This window comes from Chamaea fasciata, unplaced genomic scaffold (assembly GCF_029207755.1).
Source record: "Chamaea fasciata isolate MVZ Bird 193981 ecotype frontalis unplaced genomic scaffold, bChaFas1.0.hap1 SCAF_4, whole genome shotgun sequence".
In the NCBI taxonomy this organism is placed as follows: Eukaryota; Metazoa; Chordata; class Aves; order Passeriformes; family Sylviidae; genus Chamaea; species Chamaea fasciata.
Window position 1 is genome coordinate 64087504 of NW_027094089.1, and position 16544 is coordinate 64104047.

Below are 16544 nucleotides of genomic sequence, written 5' to 3' on the forward strand. Positions count from 1 at the left end.
CAGAATTACAACCAACCTTACTTGACACATTTATAATCTGAAAATGGAAATAAGATGAACTTTCAAAATGTGCTAATGCCAAAAGATGCACATGAAATAGAAACACATTATCTAGAAAATTTAGAAATACAAAAAACCCCCATAACCACAAAATATGAACTACTGAAACACACATCAGAAGCAGCTGTGGGAAAAGCACCAGAAGCATAAACGTTTTAGTAGAGTTGGAAAGCTACAAATTTAAGCTATAAATCTGATTTGATTTTGTAAAGCAAATTATTAGAAAACACATAAAAGCTTCACTATAGACGCAAATAGATAATTTATCCTATCCTTTGCTCCTGGTTCAAGAAATTTTTAAATGTTAGAAAGATAATAAAAAAAAATTCTGGGAATATCCATGCATTGGTGACATGACGCATGACTGACAAAATATGTCTCTCATTGTCATTAAGAATTATTTGAATTTTATAGAATTATAGAATAGTCTGGGTTGGAAGGCACCTTGGAAGGTCATCTATTCCAAACTCCCTGCCAAGGGCAGGAACATCTTCAAGTAAACCAGGTTGCTGAAAGCCCTGTGTGATCTTGAATGTTTCCAGGGATGGGGCCCCTGCTGCCTCTTGGCAACCTCTTCCATTGTTTTACCACTCCCAAGGCAGAACATTTCTATCTTGTACCTATTCTGAATCCACTCTCCATGAATTTAAAGCCATTACCTCTTCTCCTATGACTATTCCCTGCTAAAAAGTTTCTTACCAGTCCCCTTTAAGCACTCAAAAGATGCAGGTCTCCCCGGAAACTGAGTTTCTTTCTGTATAACTAGCAATGTATCCAATGAAGGGCATCAATAAAGTCTGAGTATCTTTATGCCTAAATGTAAGAAAAATTTTTGTGCAATGAAAAGAATTAAATACTGCATGATATGTCAAGTATTACTGCCTGAGTCCTCTGAAGGGACAGGAATTCTACCTGCCTTTTCCAATTCTAGTCCAGAGATCTAAACATCAGATCATTCTTCTAAATAATTTTTTTTATTACATGGAAACTGGGGAGTTCCTTTAACCAGGAGTGTATTTTATGCCAAACACTGTAGAAGCAGAACAAAGGAATGCATTTCTTGCCACAAAGGGTTAGAGCCTAATGGCAAATGGGCAAAAGTCTGAGTTACACAATGGAACAAGCAATGAGAAATATCATGTTTGATTTCTATTTGTTCATACTACATTCCCATTTATTGTTCTATTTACTTGTAACTTTTATTAACATAAAATAGTTGTATAAAGTAACTTTACATTTGAAGTTACATATTATTTGGCTCTCACTGCCCCAGTAAGGTGTCTAACAGAGCAAATTGTCACTTCACAATCACAGTGACAGAAAAATAACCACTATATAGAAAGTAAAAACAAGGCATAACATGTTGTTTTAAAAATGTTGTCTGCGGTTTTTGTTTGGTTGGGTTTTTTTCCTAAATAAAAATATATAACAGACAAAGTGCATTAATGGCTTGATAAACATACAAGACCACTGTATAAATATAACAGTGCTGAAATGTTTATCTGCATGAAACTACAAGATCTAAATTTTCTTTTATCTTTAGTGGTCTACTGTTTTAGCAAACTTTTAGAGGTCTTGGGATAAATTCTTGTAAGAATGGTAATTCCATGTAAGATTTTAAAGAACTCTTAACCTCCAAAATATTATTTTTGTTCCTACTTGAAGGAAAAATAAATTCTACGTGAACATGAATTCAATCTTAGAACTGAAGTATTTTTCAATGTAAATTACAGAAACTAAGTTTGCCTCTACTTATCACTAAATTTATTGGCTACAACCTTTGAACAGTAAAAAATAAAACATACCTAAGAATGCTTCTTTCCTTTTTTTACAAGTAAGCTCCATGTGAAATTACCAGGTTCAGAGAATAGTTACAAGTTTACAAGTTAGCATAAATCATTAAGATAGCTGAAACAAATTGCCAACAGGCTTCTTATCTGTCTGAACAACTGCTGGGCACGTGCTTGTGAACAGTCTTCACAGAAGACATCAACAGTGAGTTTCTGTGAGTTAAGTTGCTTCAGAAGGAAACAAAGCCTAATAATGCCACACAAAAAATGGGAGAAAGTCATTGTTTCAAGGCCCACGAGAAAGGGTAGCTACAGAAAAGGGCAACAACTACTTAGCCAGCTGCAGGTTACCAGCTCTCTCACAGAATAATTTCCAGGACTCTTAATTCAGAAATGTCTGCAATGCCAGCCTTTAGTAGCTGAAACGTTCCCTCCCTTCAGCCTACATTTTGCCTAGTATTGTGTATCCCAATCAGTTTGGGTGGAAAGAAAATACTGAGCAGAAAGAAAATGGTAAAACTACCAAGTTCAATATCCTTGCCAAATAGAAATGTTTAATTTTGCACATTTAAACATCACAGTGAAATAATGCAGAAATTTGTCTTATGTATTTGTAAATCAATGAGATTCTACACATTTTTTGGCACTGGTCCTTGGCAGAATGAAACCAAGGGGAATTGCCAGTTAAATTCACAAGAAGCACATGCATTAGTAATTACTTTGTATTCAATAATCTTTATATCATCACAATAGGAACTGTAATTTCTGAAAATATGTAAGTGTTACAGAGATACAGAGAGAGAATGAAACAGCTTTGACAAACCCCATGTCAAACATTAAGTCAGGAACCCATAAGATGTTTCAATATCATCTTGGCAGCCTTCTACCTCCCACCCAAATTTAAAATACCCCAAACAATCAGGGAAGGAGCAAATTCAGGGTCAGCTTCATTACTTCCATACAGTGATATAACTACAGCCAAGTTGTATGTCTGAATAATTTCTTTTGATGCCTGAGTGCATTTAATATCTGCCACCAGCTTAGCTGGCCTATTTAGCTGAATTCACCTGTCTTAAGTTGCAATGCAAGATGTGACCAAAAGTATTCTACTACCATCTGTCAAAACCAGGTGGGGCAGTGTTCTTTATCTCTTCCAAACCCATCCTCTGCCCAGGGAGATATCTTCTGTTAATGGGCCACTGAGTCTCACTGCATGACTGATAGAATTACATCATCCCATTGTGAGATGCTCAACCCAGGGGGAAGAGCCAAGCGTTCCTGCCTGGATAAAATCTGAAAGTCAGGACACCAAGGCAGCTGGTTTTCCACAGGATTCCCAGAGGAAAACTGGACCCATCTCACCACCACTGGACCTTCAGAAGAAAACTACACCCTTCTACAGGATCACTGCTTCAACAGAACCACATCTGTCACTACAGGAGGACTTATATTGCTACCAACACCCTTACCAACAGGGTGTCAGGTTGTATTCTGACTCTGTCAGTGGTTTTTTTGTTTGTTTGCTTTTTTTGTACTTCTACATTTTTATTTTAATTTTCCTCATAAAGAACTGTTATTCCTATTCCCATATCTTTGCCTGAGAGCCCCTTAATTTCAAAATTATGATAATTCAGAGGGAGGGGAGTTACATTCTCCATTTCAAGGGAGACTCCTACCTTCCTTAGCAGACACCTGTCTTTCCAAACAGGACATCACATTCCTCTAACTTAAGCCTGTAACAGCAGCAGAACTTTCCCAGGAGTTTTTGGTGTTAAGGACCTTCTCTTGGGACAGGCTGACACAAACTGCACAGCTTAATCTCTGGAGGGCATCACCCCTGCTGATAAACCTCAATAACAGCCTCACAACTCCCAGATCAGGACCAGTGACTCTCCAAGCAGACTGGACTTGGGTCTGTCTGAGAACAACAGCACAGACAAATCCCTGCACAGCCCTGCACATATAACCTGACAGCTGCAGGGTATCACTTTGGCCAGGTACTTTTAATGGAAGAAGTTCTGGATTTTCTGAAAAATCCTACTAGATTACTCACTTTGAAGTTTAAAGCAGCTATTCTGATTACCTCTTGTAAACAGAACAGCTGTTTTAACTTAAATGTAAAACCAAATTAGAAATGTTTCTCATATAGCAAAATTTTGTGTTAAGTCAACCTAGCAAGAGAGACAGAGCCTAAAAAGACTATGTGTTGAAAATACTGATTATTGTCACATTCACCATAAACCCCCCAAATCTTACTAAGCTGGTTATTTAATACAGAAGTAAATGGTAACAAATAATTCAAATTGTTGCTTTTTTACTATGGGGGATTATTTCTTATAACCAGCAACCAAATGATTATTGAATTTATGCTTTGCACATGATTACATTCTGATTTATACTTCCAAATGGGTATGCCACGTTAGATATGTACATATCCTCATCAAGAATGCAAAACAACTGTTGGTGAGAGCAAACAACCTCCAGATATGCATGTGAATTACATTTTACTTAAATACCTTGTTTGAGAAGATTATACCCTGATACATCTTTTCTAGCTAAGGAAACTTAAGAACAGTAGCTGGATTTTATTCTAAATTTACAAGCATGAAGAAACCCAGAAAAAATATGCAAAATTAAGTAGTTGCAAATACACTGGCTTTTCTGAAGCTAAAATTGTAGAAAACTGTAAGGAAATTATCATTAAAAAGTATTTTCTCTTGCATAAATTATATACATCTGCTGAAACAGAAGGCTTATTTACAAGAGGCAGATGAGGGTACTTTCTGCTGAGCAATTGTTTCCTATGTCCTGATTCCTATTTTTTTATTCAAAAGGCTAACTAAGTGCTGTGTTTGCAGTGTAAAGATACAGTTACCAATAATTTAATAAATAGGCAGGAAAAGGAAAACCTTTTTCCCTTGCTTCTAACGGTGAGAGACAAACTCTACCTGTGCTCGCTTCTCCATGTCCTGACAAGTACCCAGTTGTTCTTCCATTGCAGCTCTGATTTGCCTGGCCTCATACTCCAGCTGCCTTCTGGTCATATCTGTTTGCAAGGAGAACTGAAACCAGAGTACAGGGAAGGCATTTTAGCAAATAACATTTATGTAAACCATGTATTTCTCAGAACAAAAAGCAGAACAATTACTTTTATACAACAAACTTCATAAACAATCAAACATAGTAATACATTCTTAAAACATGACTGTGTTATGAAGAACAAGAACACAATGATGTTCAACCAGCACACTACACCTGAGTTTTGTAAAAGGATTAAATATAATAAATAAGCACTGAGAAAGTATCATTCCTTACAGGAACATCTGGCTGCTACCAACAAAATTGTGATGTGTGCCATCTGAATTGGCATTTTCAAAAATACTCAGAAGTATCAAGCTACTCCACACAGTGATGGTATTCATACTGCTGGTATTTATCTTATTTCTAACTACCCTGTGAAAATAGCACAAATGTTAAACTCAGGAACAGCAATACAGCCTAAGGGAAATCTTTTGAACTAAATGAAATTTCAAGGCAGGAGCAAAGCTCTTCACTGGTTTTGGACAATTTCTCAGACTGTAAATAAGCAAGTCTCCAAGAGCAGTCCTTCCAGAAGACTTCACCAAGGTCAATTCAGAAAGTCAAAACAGGACAATCATCTGCAAGCACCAAATGGGACCTGTCATTTTGCTGTGTCTGGACTAAGTAGTAATGGATCTAAATTGCCACAAAAGGCCTTTAGTGTAGACGTTAAGTAATGCATCCTAATCCTAAGAGCAGCTAAGTGAATCTTTATCTGTGAAACAGGGGAGACAACCTTAAAACCTGTAAGTGACACAGGTACAGCTGACAGTGCTTTGAGAAAGGATTGCACTTCCTCCAAATCTTTTTCAGGCCTTGGTTCTGGTGCTCTGCTGAGCCCAGCTGTGACTCAGTATTACTTCTGCCCACTGAAGAAGTGTTTCTGTTGTCTGTTTCCATTTCCAGAAGGCTGACTGATCCTTCATCAGGTGTAACTCACTCAACCACAGCATCCCAACTCTTATGTGTGCAGGAATGTACTGCAAATTCATCTATGTTACTGACATCTAACAGGAAACCCTATATTATGTGGGATATCAGACATCTTCACTATCCCAGATAACAGTGACTTGACTATAGTTTGGAGGTGCCAAGGTAAAAGCTTACAGCAACACTTCCATAGGCTATAGAATCACTTTACTGATTGTTACAGCAGCTCTTGTGTATATTGTCATATGCTAGTATTACTCTCAAAACTAGAAAATCCACTGAACAAAAAAACTGAGGGGAACAGAGTTAACGAAGTGTACTGACATGCAATTAATTTGCCATAATGGCTTCTCAATGCTCCTCTGATTTCACTGACACTTAAACTAATATTTATGAATTTTTCTGTGTAAAATTCTATGTGAAAAATGCATTACTTAGGCTAAGTTATCATTACATACTGAATTAAAAAAATTTTGAACAAAAGTGATAGTAGAGAATACCACCACATTAATAAAATACACCCAGTATCTAAACAGAGACTGTAGCACCAGAGACCTCACCAAGCACTCAGAAGGTACTTACATTTTCAGTAAGGGGGAGACTATCAATCCTTTTAGTCAGGTTCTGAAGCTGGGCATAATACCAGTCCTTTTCTTTCTCTTCCTTCTCAAGCTCCGCAAGCATCAGAGATCTATCAAAAGCAGAAGGAGGAAGTTAACATTAACACCTCATTTCCATCTGGAGGTTTGAAGAAGGCACTAAAGAGACATTTGAGTTCAATTCCCTGGCCCTGGCTTATCAGCCTATCCACTCCTCTGTGCTAAGCATTTCAGGTCCTCATCTATGAGAAAGAAAAATATACATATTTCTCTAAAAAACCCACTTCAAAATCCAAAGCTAAGAGATATTTTGTGAAAACAAAACCAATTGTTAGTCATGTGTTAACTTGTACCCTGCTTCTTTCAAAAATATACTTTGTATAGTGCAAACAGCATTTAAGAAAAAGTCTGTCACAGAAGCAAGCACAACCCTCAATCCTGTTACCGAATTGAGAATCTTCACCTTTGCACTGTCCTTTTACTCATTTTGTCACCCATAGCAAAACTATGGGTAAAGCACACAAAATAAGCCATTTCTGTGAGCATCTAAATACTTCAAATTGATATTTTCCACCAAATGTTATAGACAAGATACGTTTGCAGCTGTTAAAAACATTTTAAATGGGTATCAGATGCATACTGCATACCTCAGTAATAACTGAGAAAGAAAAAATGAATAATATATGCAGAGTATCAAGGGGAAAAAACTCTCTTTTCACATACTATTTTATCAATCCTGCATGAACTGAATTTTATATAATTCTAAATCTTATGAATATAGTGAAATAATGCTCATGGCTACCATATTCCTAAAAATATATACTAAAATTTTCCAGCAAAATCTGGCTAGTAGGAATAAACAGAAAAGTCTTTCTTTTTTTTTTTAAGTTTATTATTTTATTTCTAATTTTATTCAGCTTTCTGTGAGTACTGTTCTTCCTTCTGATGTTTTAATATTTCTCATTAACAGAAAAAATGACAAAGTCAACACTTAGCCAGAAGACAGAAAGCTGCATACAAGTCGGCCCAGTATTATTTCCCATCCCCTAACTTTTGCATCCCTCTTTGGCTGTGGCCTTTCTGAGCAAGAGCATATGAACCTTTATAAAGCACATGAACACATTATGGATAATTACTGTAAGTCATTAAGAAACAATTACACAGCATACAACAGAAGTACAAGTTTCCCCAGACTATTTTGATTTTGCATCACAGACATGATTTGAGAGGGTAATCCACCTTTCACACAAAACAAAGAAGAAATAATTTTAACCTTTGTATTTTAAAGAATGTTTCACTTATTTCCTGGTTTAAAAATGTTTCAGGCTAATCTTGATGATTTAACATTTATTCCATATCCAATATAAGTGGGTTGGCTTGCGTGCAAATGGAAAATTAAAAGAGAGAATCCTGCCCTTCAACATGAGACTGGACAACTACACATCTAAGAGTGCTAAATGTTTGTAAACATTAACAAAATGACATAATTTCCAGATTAGATCCAACAGTCGTGTTGAAACAGTTGTGTTGAGATTTGTTTTAATGATGCCAAGGTTTACAATAAAAATGATTGAAAAGAAGTAACAACAAGCAATTACCATAATTTGACAGGTAACTGGAACAGTATCACAGGACAGCAGTAATTCTTCAGTCACATGGATGTGGCTAGCAGAAATTCCTAATGTCCTTTGGACAGACTGAAGCTAAAACTAATAGATGGTGTTTGGGAAAAGCTTTTTGATTAAGTTTATTTTTTCCCTCCCACCTGCCCATTCTCTTGCCATACAGCCCTGGTGCCTAATACCTGGACAGAGTGGAATTCTGCACAGCTTCCCTTTTTACCACCTTGAGTGCCCAGGCACTAGTTGTGTCTAGGATGTAAAACAAAATTTGCAAAAGCACAATAATGCAATCCTTATAAAAAGTATTTTTACTTTTGAGGACTTGCAAATGTGAAAGGACTAACTAATTCTGCCTCTGGATGTCAAAGAACTGGTAGAAGAAACTGGAGGGATTACTTTCAACTAAGTAAATATGTGATTAAGTTCCTCTTATGAAATGTAGGGTATTCAGTATGTGAGACAGTGTGACATTCTGTCTGTCATTCAAACCATTCTGAAATGCACAATGGATACTAGAAGCAAGAAAATAACTTAGGAACCAGTAATGCTGCATAAACAATGTAATGTATGACCTGAGGGTGACTTGTTTAATTTAATATTATCATTTGGTCTTCTGAAGTGATGCTTCATTTGGGATTACTAGTTTGGTATCACTGCTCTGTGAGAATTCAGGTTTTAATAGTCTTTAAGTTCTCTCAGCACAAAACAGGAAGGGTGACTACAACTACAGCAGGCTGCACTTCAGTTTCCTTGAAAATAAGTAGCAATAAGTAGTTTTCTGTAGATGAGTCTGGTAAGCTGCTCCCCACATTAAGCATTACTCTCTGATACTATTCCAACAAGAAGTACAGCTGCTTCTCAGTTTCCTGGAGCTTCTTGGGGTTAGAAGACGATTTAAAGTGGAAGAGCTGCTACTGGTCACGAAAAACAAGATGGAAAAAAACAGTGAAGTTATTCCATCTTTTTAATACCCGCAAGATGTTTACATTAGGACTTTCACAGCAACAGACGAAATTCTGTTCTCTGTCATGCCCTGTCAAGTTCACTGAGAATTCAGCAAAGCAAGTGGAGAAAGCTTTTGGAACTTTATACTATTTTTATGAATTAACATAAAATTTTCAATTTGAACTGTTCTTCTGAAGGGTGGGTTTTTCAAAGACTTCTCATGTGGTACTTTAGAAGCTCCCAACAACAGAGGAAGCTGAATGAATGCAGAAAACTCTTCACTTCTTTTGGAGTATTTTCTGCATAATTATGTCAGTATTATTCCTGGCTAAAAGGGAGAAGGGAAACAAATCATATGCTACTCTACTTGCATTATGTAAATTACAACTATAATTAATACTTTCACTTCAATTGGTGGGAGATAAAATCTTGAAAAGCAGTGCTGATGCTGTAAAGTCTGAGGTAAATTTTACCAGCCAGCCAAAAGGAGATAAGCATAATAGAAGAAAGAAGCCATGAGAGAGGGAATGCTCCAATTCAACATTAAAGAAATAAAAAAGGAATGGCATAAAAAAGAAGGAATAAAGAAGGCCTACAAACATTTTAATATATAAAATTTCTCAGAAGACTGTCATCTTTAGTGGCAAATTATAGAATTTAAAAAGGTGAGATTATTAAATTTGCTAAATTGCCAAGCGCAAACAAACACAAAAATTAACCTGCAGTGTACTCTGAAAGATTTTGTTGATATAATGCTCTTACCAAGTATACTTGGAAATAGCCAGAGAAAGCAAGAGATACGTAATGATTAGAGAATTCTAAACTGCCAATTTAAAAGCATAGCGCTGTCACTGTCCATTTTTCTCTTTTTTTCTTTCATTTGTTTTTTTAAACTTCGGAATTAGAGGAGAGCCAAGCAAATGAGGTATGCACCAATAATTTCATCTTTATTCTGGCGGGCGAAATCAATTCAAAAATTTTCTTCCCCTCACAAGTTCACTTTCAGTCAAGTGTGGTGGGTTGACCCTGACTGGATGCCAGGTGCCCAACAAATTGCTCTAAATATTTAAAGACATCATTTAGTCCTCACACAAACACTGTTGCCCATAAGCAGCATATATTGTGCTAGTGTGTTAAAATACTGAGGGAAATAGTCTCCTGCTGCATATTTCTGAAAAGTGTTACTTTATTCTAAATTATTTTAGGCTTATCAAGTTCCACAAGTTCTTGAAAGTCTGTTTGAAGTACAAAAATCCAAAATCGATTAGCAAATGTATACATTTAGATACACAGAAATTTAGCAAATATACCAAACAAGTTTAGACACAAAACACAGGAAAACAAGTGGTTAATTTTCTTTTAGAAATGGTAGTGATTTTAGATGCACAGTCCTATACCACCCTCCCCCGCCATGTTTTGATTCATATGGCTACCAAGGGTTCTCACCAATGCCCTACATGCTTCCACATGTAGCCTGAAACAGCTTAAAGAACAAAGCAGTTTTGGATTATGTGTCATTTCACTAACAATGAAGCCAGATGTGATCTGCCCATTCATCCATATATCCATCCTCTCCACAGCACAAATATTTACCCCATCAGCTATGACAGGTACAGTGCCTAAGCTACTCTGAAATTAAAACATCCTCATCCCTCTTCTCCAGCGTTATTTGGAACACAGACTGGTTCACTGCCTAAGCTGTCTTCGCTGCTGTCCAAAGAACTATCACCTCAGAATCCACAAGGGTGGGAAAGGATGACAGATCATAAATCAGAGCTGCTAACCATATTACAGAACTCTGACTGCTATAAATGCTGCTTATTCTAAATGAGCAGGAGTTCACTGGCACCACACTGAAAGTTCCAACTGTGTTTGAAGATTTTGGTATCATCTGTAGTAAAACACAGCACTGGAAGAATACAAACAAATGCACAGTTTGTTAAGACAGTAAATAACACATATATCAGACTCTCGAAGACTGAGCTGAGCAAGTAGATCGGTTCCCAAATTCCTAAATATTCTTATACAGCTCCTCAGGAGTCTACATTTTATGCAACAGAACAAATATCATTAGTGGTCCTGGCTAGGAGAAAGAAAAAATAGAGTGGCTGCTAGAACAGGCTCAGTATGGACCCATGGGAAGTTACTTGCATTCTGCTGACAGGACCAAAAAAAGGGGACCTAGACATAGTATCTTGGAAGAAAAGCATACCTCTTTCAGGTCTTGGGCTGCAAAAATTTTTCTGAACTCCAGAGTAAATCCTTTAGAGGGCTGTCCACAACCCACTCATTACCTACAAAGCTTTTCTATTACAACTTCAAAATGAATTTTGCTTGTTAATGTCTACTAGGCATAAAAACTGTGTTGCAGTTTATTTAGTTTTGCAGCCCACAGCTTGATATCCCATCCATTAAGCAGGACTAAATCTTTAGGAAACTGTGTCTTGCAGATGGGCGTCTGAAAACCTCTAGTATTTCAGTTGGGTTCATTTTAAGAAATAAAGATGGCTTCAGTGAAAACAGCTGCATGTCTCTTACTTTGCATTTCCTTTGTAAGTGACTGATAAAGTGCAACGATTCTGTATTATGACCTGAAAGTATGTTCTTCCTATAAATGGATACCACTGCTTATCAAGAAAAGAAATTCCAGGATATTGTCAATAAAAAACATCTGATGAGAACAACATCTTGAAGATAAGAACATGCATTTTGTTTAGCTGATACATTTGCTGAGAGAGTAGAGTCACTAGGTAAATGTCTGCTAATAGTAAATAATTGATAAACTAGTTATGGTACTTAATAACCACCTGCAAAAGAGAGAAAGCAATTTCACCATCACATTGTTACAGCTTCAGCATTTACCAACAGTAGTGAGGAGATATGAAGGTGGTTAGGATGCTCCACCCTTGCTGTTTAAATGCATTTCAGACAGTGACCTGCTTGCCAAAATAAAAAAACCCTTCAGCCAACAGAGTAAAAATGAAATGCATATATGAAGAAGCAGTAGAAACTGAATGATACTTCATTTTAATACATATATTTTTCTGCATGTTCATCTAAATAAAATGTAGATTCCTGGTTTCCTACCTGTCAAGGTAAATGACAGGTAAATACACCACTTTTCAAAACTATATTCATGATATGAATACTAGGTGTGTCATAAACTTCCACATTAAAATTAGAAGTCAATCCATACTGGAGGAATAAACAAACAAATTTACCTCTCTTTTTCTAGCTCTTCTAAGTAACCAGTGCTTTCTCTGCTTCCATTCATAAAGCCTCTTCTTGGAAATGACCCCATGGGGACTGGACTGCACTCCCCTGAGCGGCTCGACACGGACCCTTCCCGGCTCCCATACGAGCGCACGGACACCTTTGGCCTTAACTTCACCCCAGTGAAGCTGGTGCTTTCCAAATTCAGTTCTGGATAATAAACAGCAAACATTTTTCAGAGCTAAACATTCCACATCACAAAGTTAAAAGATCATTTCTATTTTAATTTCTTACTCCCTGAATAAATCTATGGGGTTTTTTAATGAAAATATTTTGCACAGAAATGCAGAAAAAAATACTCTGAACAAAAACAATGGATATGGTGGGCTTGGATAACAGCAGTTACCTGAGCAGATGGCCAAATTGCAATCCTGGCAATCAGAACAGTATCCCCACAAAAGCCTACCTGCCTCCTTCCCAGAGGACTTAAGAAATGGGCAGAGTTTTGCATAAACATCATGGGAATTATTTTGTGGCCCTCTTCCTAACGATTTCTTTTCCAGAGATCCTGCAAATGCTTCACTATCATGTAAGAGATGACTCTGTTCATCACAGGGCTCTTAAATGTAGACATCCCTATGAAATTTCTGGGTCAGTGGAGGGGATAATGGATGTATACAGGGAGTTAGTGGTCTGGGCTTGCTGGCACTTCCCAAATAATGGGATGATACAGATTCCAGCACGTACTATAGGGAAGGGGCCATCAATTTTCAGCATGACAGAAACAATTCCAGTAATATGACATGGAGAGGGCAGGACATGCAAACAAGTTTAGAAAATTGGTGGAGCTACACCAATATTAACTTGCACCGATTATTTTTCTGAAGAAAGAAATATGAGTTATATCAAAAGCAGTTCATATGAAATCCTAGAGTAACAGCAGCAAAAGTATAAATGGAGAAGATTTCTTTTTCTTTATTTTTTTGGAGAACATGTCTTAAAATGTTTAGCGAAAATGTTTTGGCACAGAGACTATGCCTAATCATTAAGGTCAACACTGGAAAAAAGACAGAAACAACTTCAAAAATTTGATCCTAAATCAAAAAGAAATTAATCTATTTAAAACATAACTCTAGATTTACCTTTAAGTCGTTCCAGTAAGTCAATTTGTCCAGCAGATGCTATTGCTTCATCTTCAATACTTCCTTGTAGCTGTTTCAGTACCTCCTATAAGAAATCAATCCTAATTAAGAAATCATTACAATAATACCCACAACGTAAATACATCCTATGTTATCCTAAAGTACACACTCATGGAACAGCTGCTGAGATACTGTTGTAAATTGTATTTCATATGAGCAGAGATCAAGTGTCATAATTTTAACTGCCATCAGATACATTCTACAATGTTTCCTCCAGCAGTGTCATGATGTAAAGTGTATCCTGCATAAACCTATCTGGCCGTTCAATCCACTGGATTATCTGGAAGTTCTCAAAGTGAATACAAGTTATTTTGAATTAAGAGATGGAGAAATGTAAGCACAGAGAAATCAGTCAGTCTTGTAAAAATAAATTTTGGTTATGTAACTAACAGAAAACTATCTTGACTAGAAGTAATCCCTGGGATTTGTTTTCTTTGAGGCCTTAGCACGACTGTAGACTAGCAAGAAGAACCATGTTATTCTTACTACAAATGCTACCATTACCATGCCTGTGAGCAGAAGATTTAGGTTTCCTTCACGGCATCTATTATTTGTATTATTACTACTTCTATTCAACCACCACCAGGCCCACCAGAAAGAGATGCAGTCTCCTTTATGCACCAGAAGCTTCAAACCCAAGAATACTGCCCTGTGCTATTGAAACTATGAATGATAAAATTATACAGCTGAAGGAAGATAGTGCTGATGCACAAAAAAAAATCATAGCAAACAATGATTATTACATTAAAGAGGCCTATAAGCCCCCAGGTCCCAAATGCTCATTGGCCTAAATGCAGGCAGAAAACTAAACGCAAGTTAGCGGAAGTCTTTTAAATATCATCATGACAGATGCATCAATAGAAAGAACAAATAAAAAAGACTAGCTACAAGGCAAAAGGCATTTACGGGAATTTAAAGTATCATGTTTCATACTGTGCCACAGAAAATATTTTTAGAAACAGCAACAGTCAGGAGCTGAAAGCAATTCTGAATAATGGAAGATATTCTGTAATTTTCCTACATAGACTCTGCACACAGGGTTGCACTTCTGTTCAGATCTGAAAGCTAATGAATTGTAATTTAAAAAGATGTCCATACCAAAGCTTTGCTCATTTATCAGTCTGGCATACCTTACTGTCAATATTCATGAGTTTTGCAACTTACACAAGAAGGTCCGAAGGTACCTTTTAAATACATTTTTCGCTTTTCAAGAGAAAAAAACCCTGACATCTATGAAAAGTCAAGATTTTCTTTAACAAGTGCAGTAATGAGCTTTTCTGTATTCAAAGTGGTGTTACTTGTAACAGAAAAACAAACAAACAAAAAACCCCCCCACAAACAAAACCAAACAACAACAACAACAGTAAAAGGATGAGTACAGAAATGTGCAGAGTTCTGGGGAAATAATCTCAAGCCCTAGACTCAGACCAAATGGTCAGCCCAGTTGCTGCAGCCTCTGCCGTGCTGCTCTGGGAAGAATAATTCTGAGGTACAGACACCCAAATTTCCACTTTACTGATGGAGTTAGAGTGTTTGTCCACACTCATCTCTTTGTTGGGGCCAGTTTGATGCCAGACTTCCCACCCCCCACACCAGCTATACCTGGATTCCCACCGCAGGTATCTCAGAGCATGAACCAAATTCCTTCTGGATCAAGCCAAGCCAGCAGTTATACCCTGGACTCATAATGGGCATTCACTCCACGGGACCAGGCTGAAGCTAGTCCAAAGACAAAATGCCCTGAATTATACATTGTATGTGTGCTGGATCCTCAACACAATTCACCTACAGACCTGCTCTTACTGTATTGCCTGTTAATGTCAGCTTTGCGTTTACGATCAAGCCTGAGGTGATAAAATCCGTACTCTTGCAGAGACGTCTTCTCTGTGCTGGTACTTTTAGGTATGTTCAAGGGCACTCTCATCAGCCACATGGCCCAGCCATCTCTACATATAACATCTGCCCTGTCACCAAAGGCAGACATACAATTGATGTGGTGTTTTTCAAAGAAGGGCTCTTTGCACTTATGCAAGGGCAGATCTGCAGACAGCAGCTTTAGCTTAAAGTCTAAAAGGGCAGTGTGGATATGTGCAGTGGTCTTGAGAGTTTTGCAGTCTTAATGGAAACATGTCAACTCAGATAAATACAGAAGTAACTAATGAATCATTTTTCTCTGAAAACAGCACTGTTTAACAAGGAAAAAAAACCAAAATCCCACCTTTCCTTCTACTCCCTCTTTAGAAGCCTCTCGCTCACATGTATGGCACATCTGCTGTTTCAGCATGTTCAGGATACTTCCCTATGTGGTGAGTCTTCCTGCTCTAAGAGCCAATGTGAGAAACTAAATGGAACTACCATCAGCTTTTCCTGCCCTACCAAATTCCATGATTGAGGTGTCCAGGCAGCAAGGGCCTGCTCTTTCTAAATACTGGCAACATTTAAACATTAGCACACTGGACCACCTTGCTCAGATTTTCTGTTTCAATTAATTACTTCAAGTTATAACTTTTAGTTTTTGTATCATCCCCTTTTTCCTCTAACAGCGCATGCATTTTTCTTGTTAGCTTTTCTATATTTTTCTACATTTCTTTTCTACAGTGCCTTTGCATTCAACAATGCCATTACAAGGCTATGACATCAACTTCAAACTCCACCACAGTACACTTCAAAATCTAAGCTGACAATTCAATAGGCAGTTAAACAAAGGAGACAAAGGTCAGAGAAGGAGATGCAGCCCCTGAGCCAGGCACTAGTGGAAAATGAGGACGTGTGCCAGAATGCTAAGTTAGGGAATTTGCAATTTTTTTTGAATGAGGAACAGAGACATTTTCTGCAATAACCCTTCTGAAGGAAACATGGCAAGTTATCTGTTACTGTGCTAATGAAAATTTTTATTTACTCTCTATTTGTAATCTAGGACTTGACACCAATGCTGTTTACATGCACACAATGCTTTAAATTAGTACTTTTCCATGATAATTTTATATTAAATTTGGTATCGTTTGCTAAAGCATAAAATAGTCTCCAAGGGTTAGTATTTGTTTAGTTATACAAATTTCAGTAAGTATTTTAGTTGTGGTTTACAGCATTATTCTAAGTAAA

The 16544-nt window shown here is 37.1% G+C and overlaps 1 protein-coding gene across 4 annotated transcripts in view; it reads right to left on the reverse strand.

Moving 5' to 3' along the window:
* The window catches only part of APC (APC regulator of WNT signaling pathway), a 98562-nt gene that overhangs the window by 31903 nt on the left and 50115 nt on the right, over nucleotides 1-16544 (reverse strand). For all 4 annotated transcript variants that reach the window (XM_066181819.1, XM_066181821.1, XM_066181820.1 and 1 more), the window contains exons 3-6: nucleotides 13383-13467; nucleotides 12249-12450; nucleotides 6444-6552; nucleotides 4799-4912 (exon numbers count right to left, since the gene is read on the reverse strand). In XM_066181819.1, the coding sequence (XP_066037916.1) occupies nucleotides 4799-4912; nucleotides 6444-6552; nucleotides 12249-12450; nucleotides 13383-13467 (510 nt within the window). The remainder of the gene's footprint in view (nucleotides 1-4798; nucleotides 4913-6443; nucleotides 6553-12248; nucleotides 12451-13382; nucleotides 13468-16544) is intronic.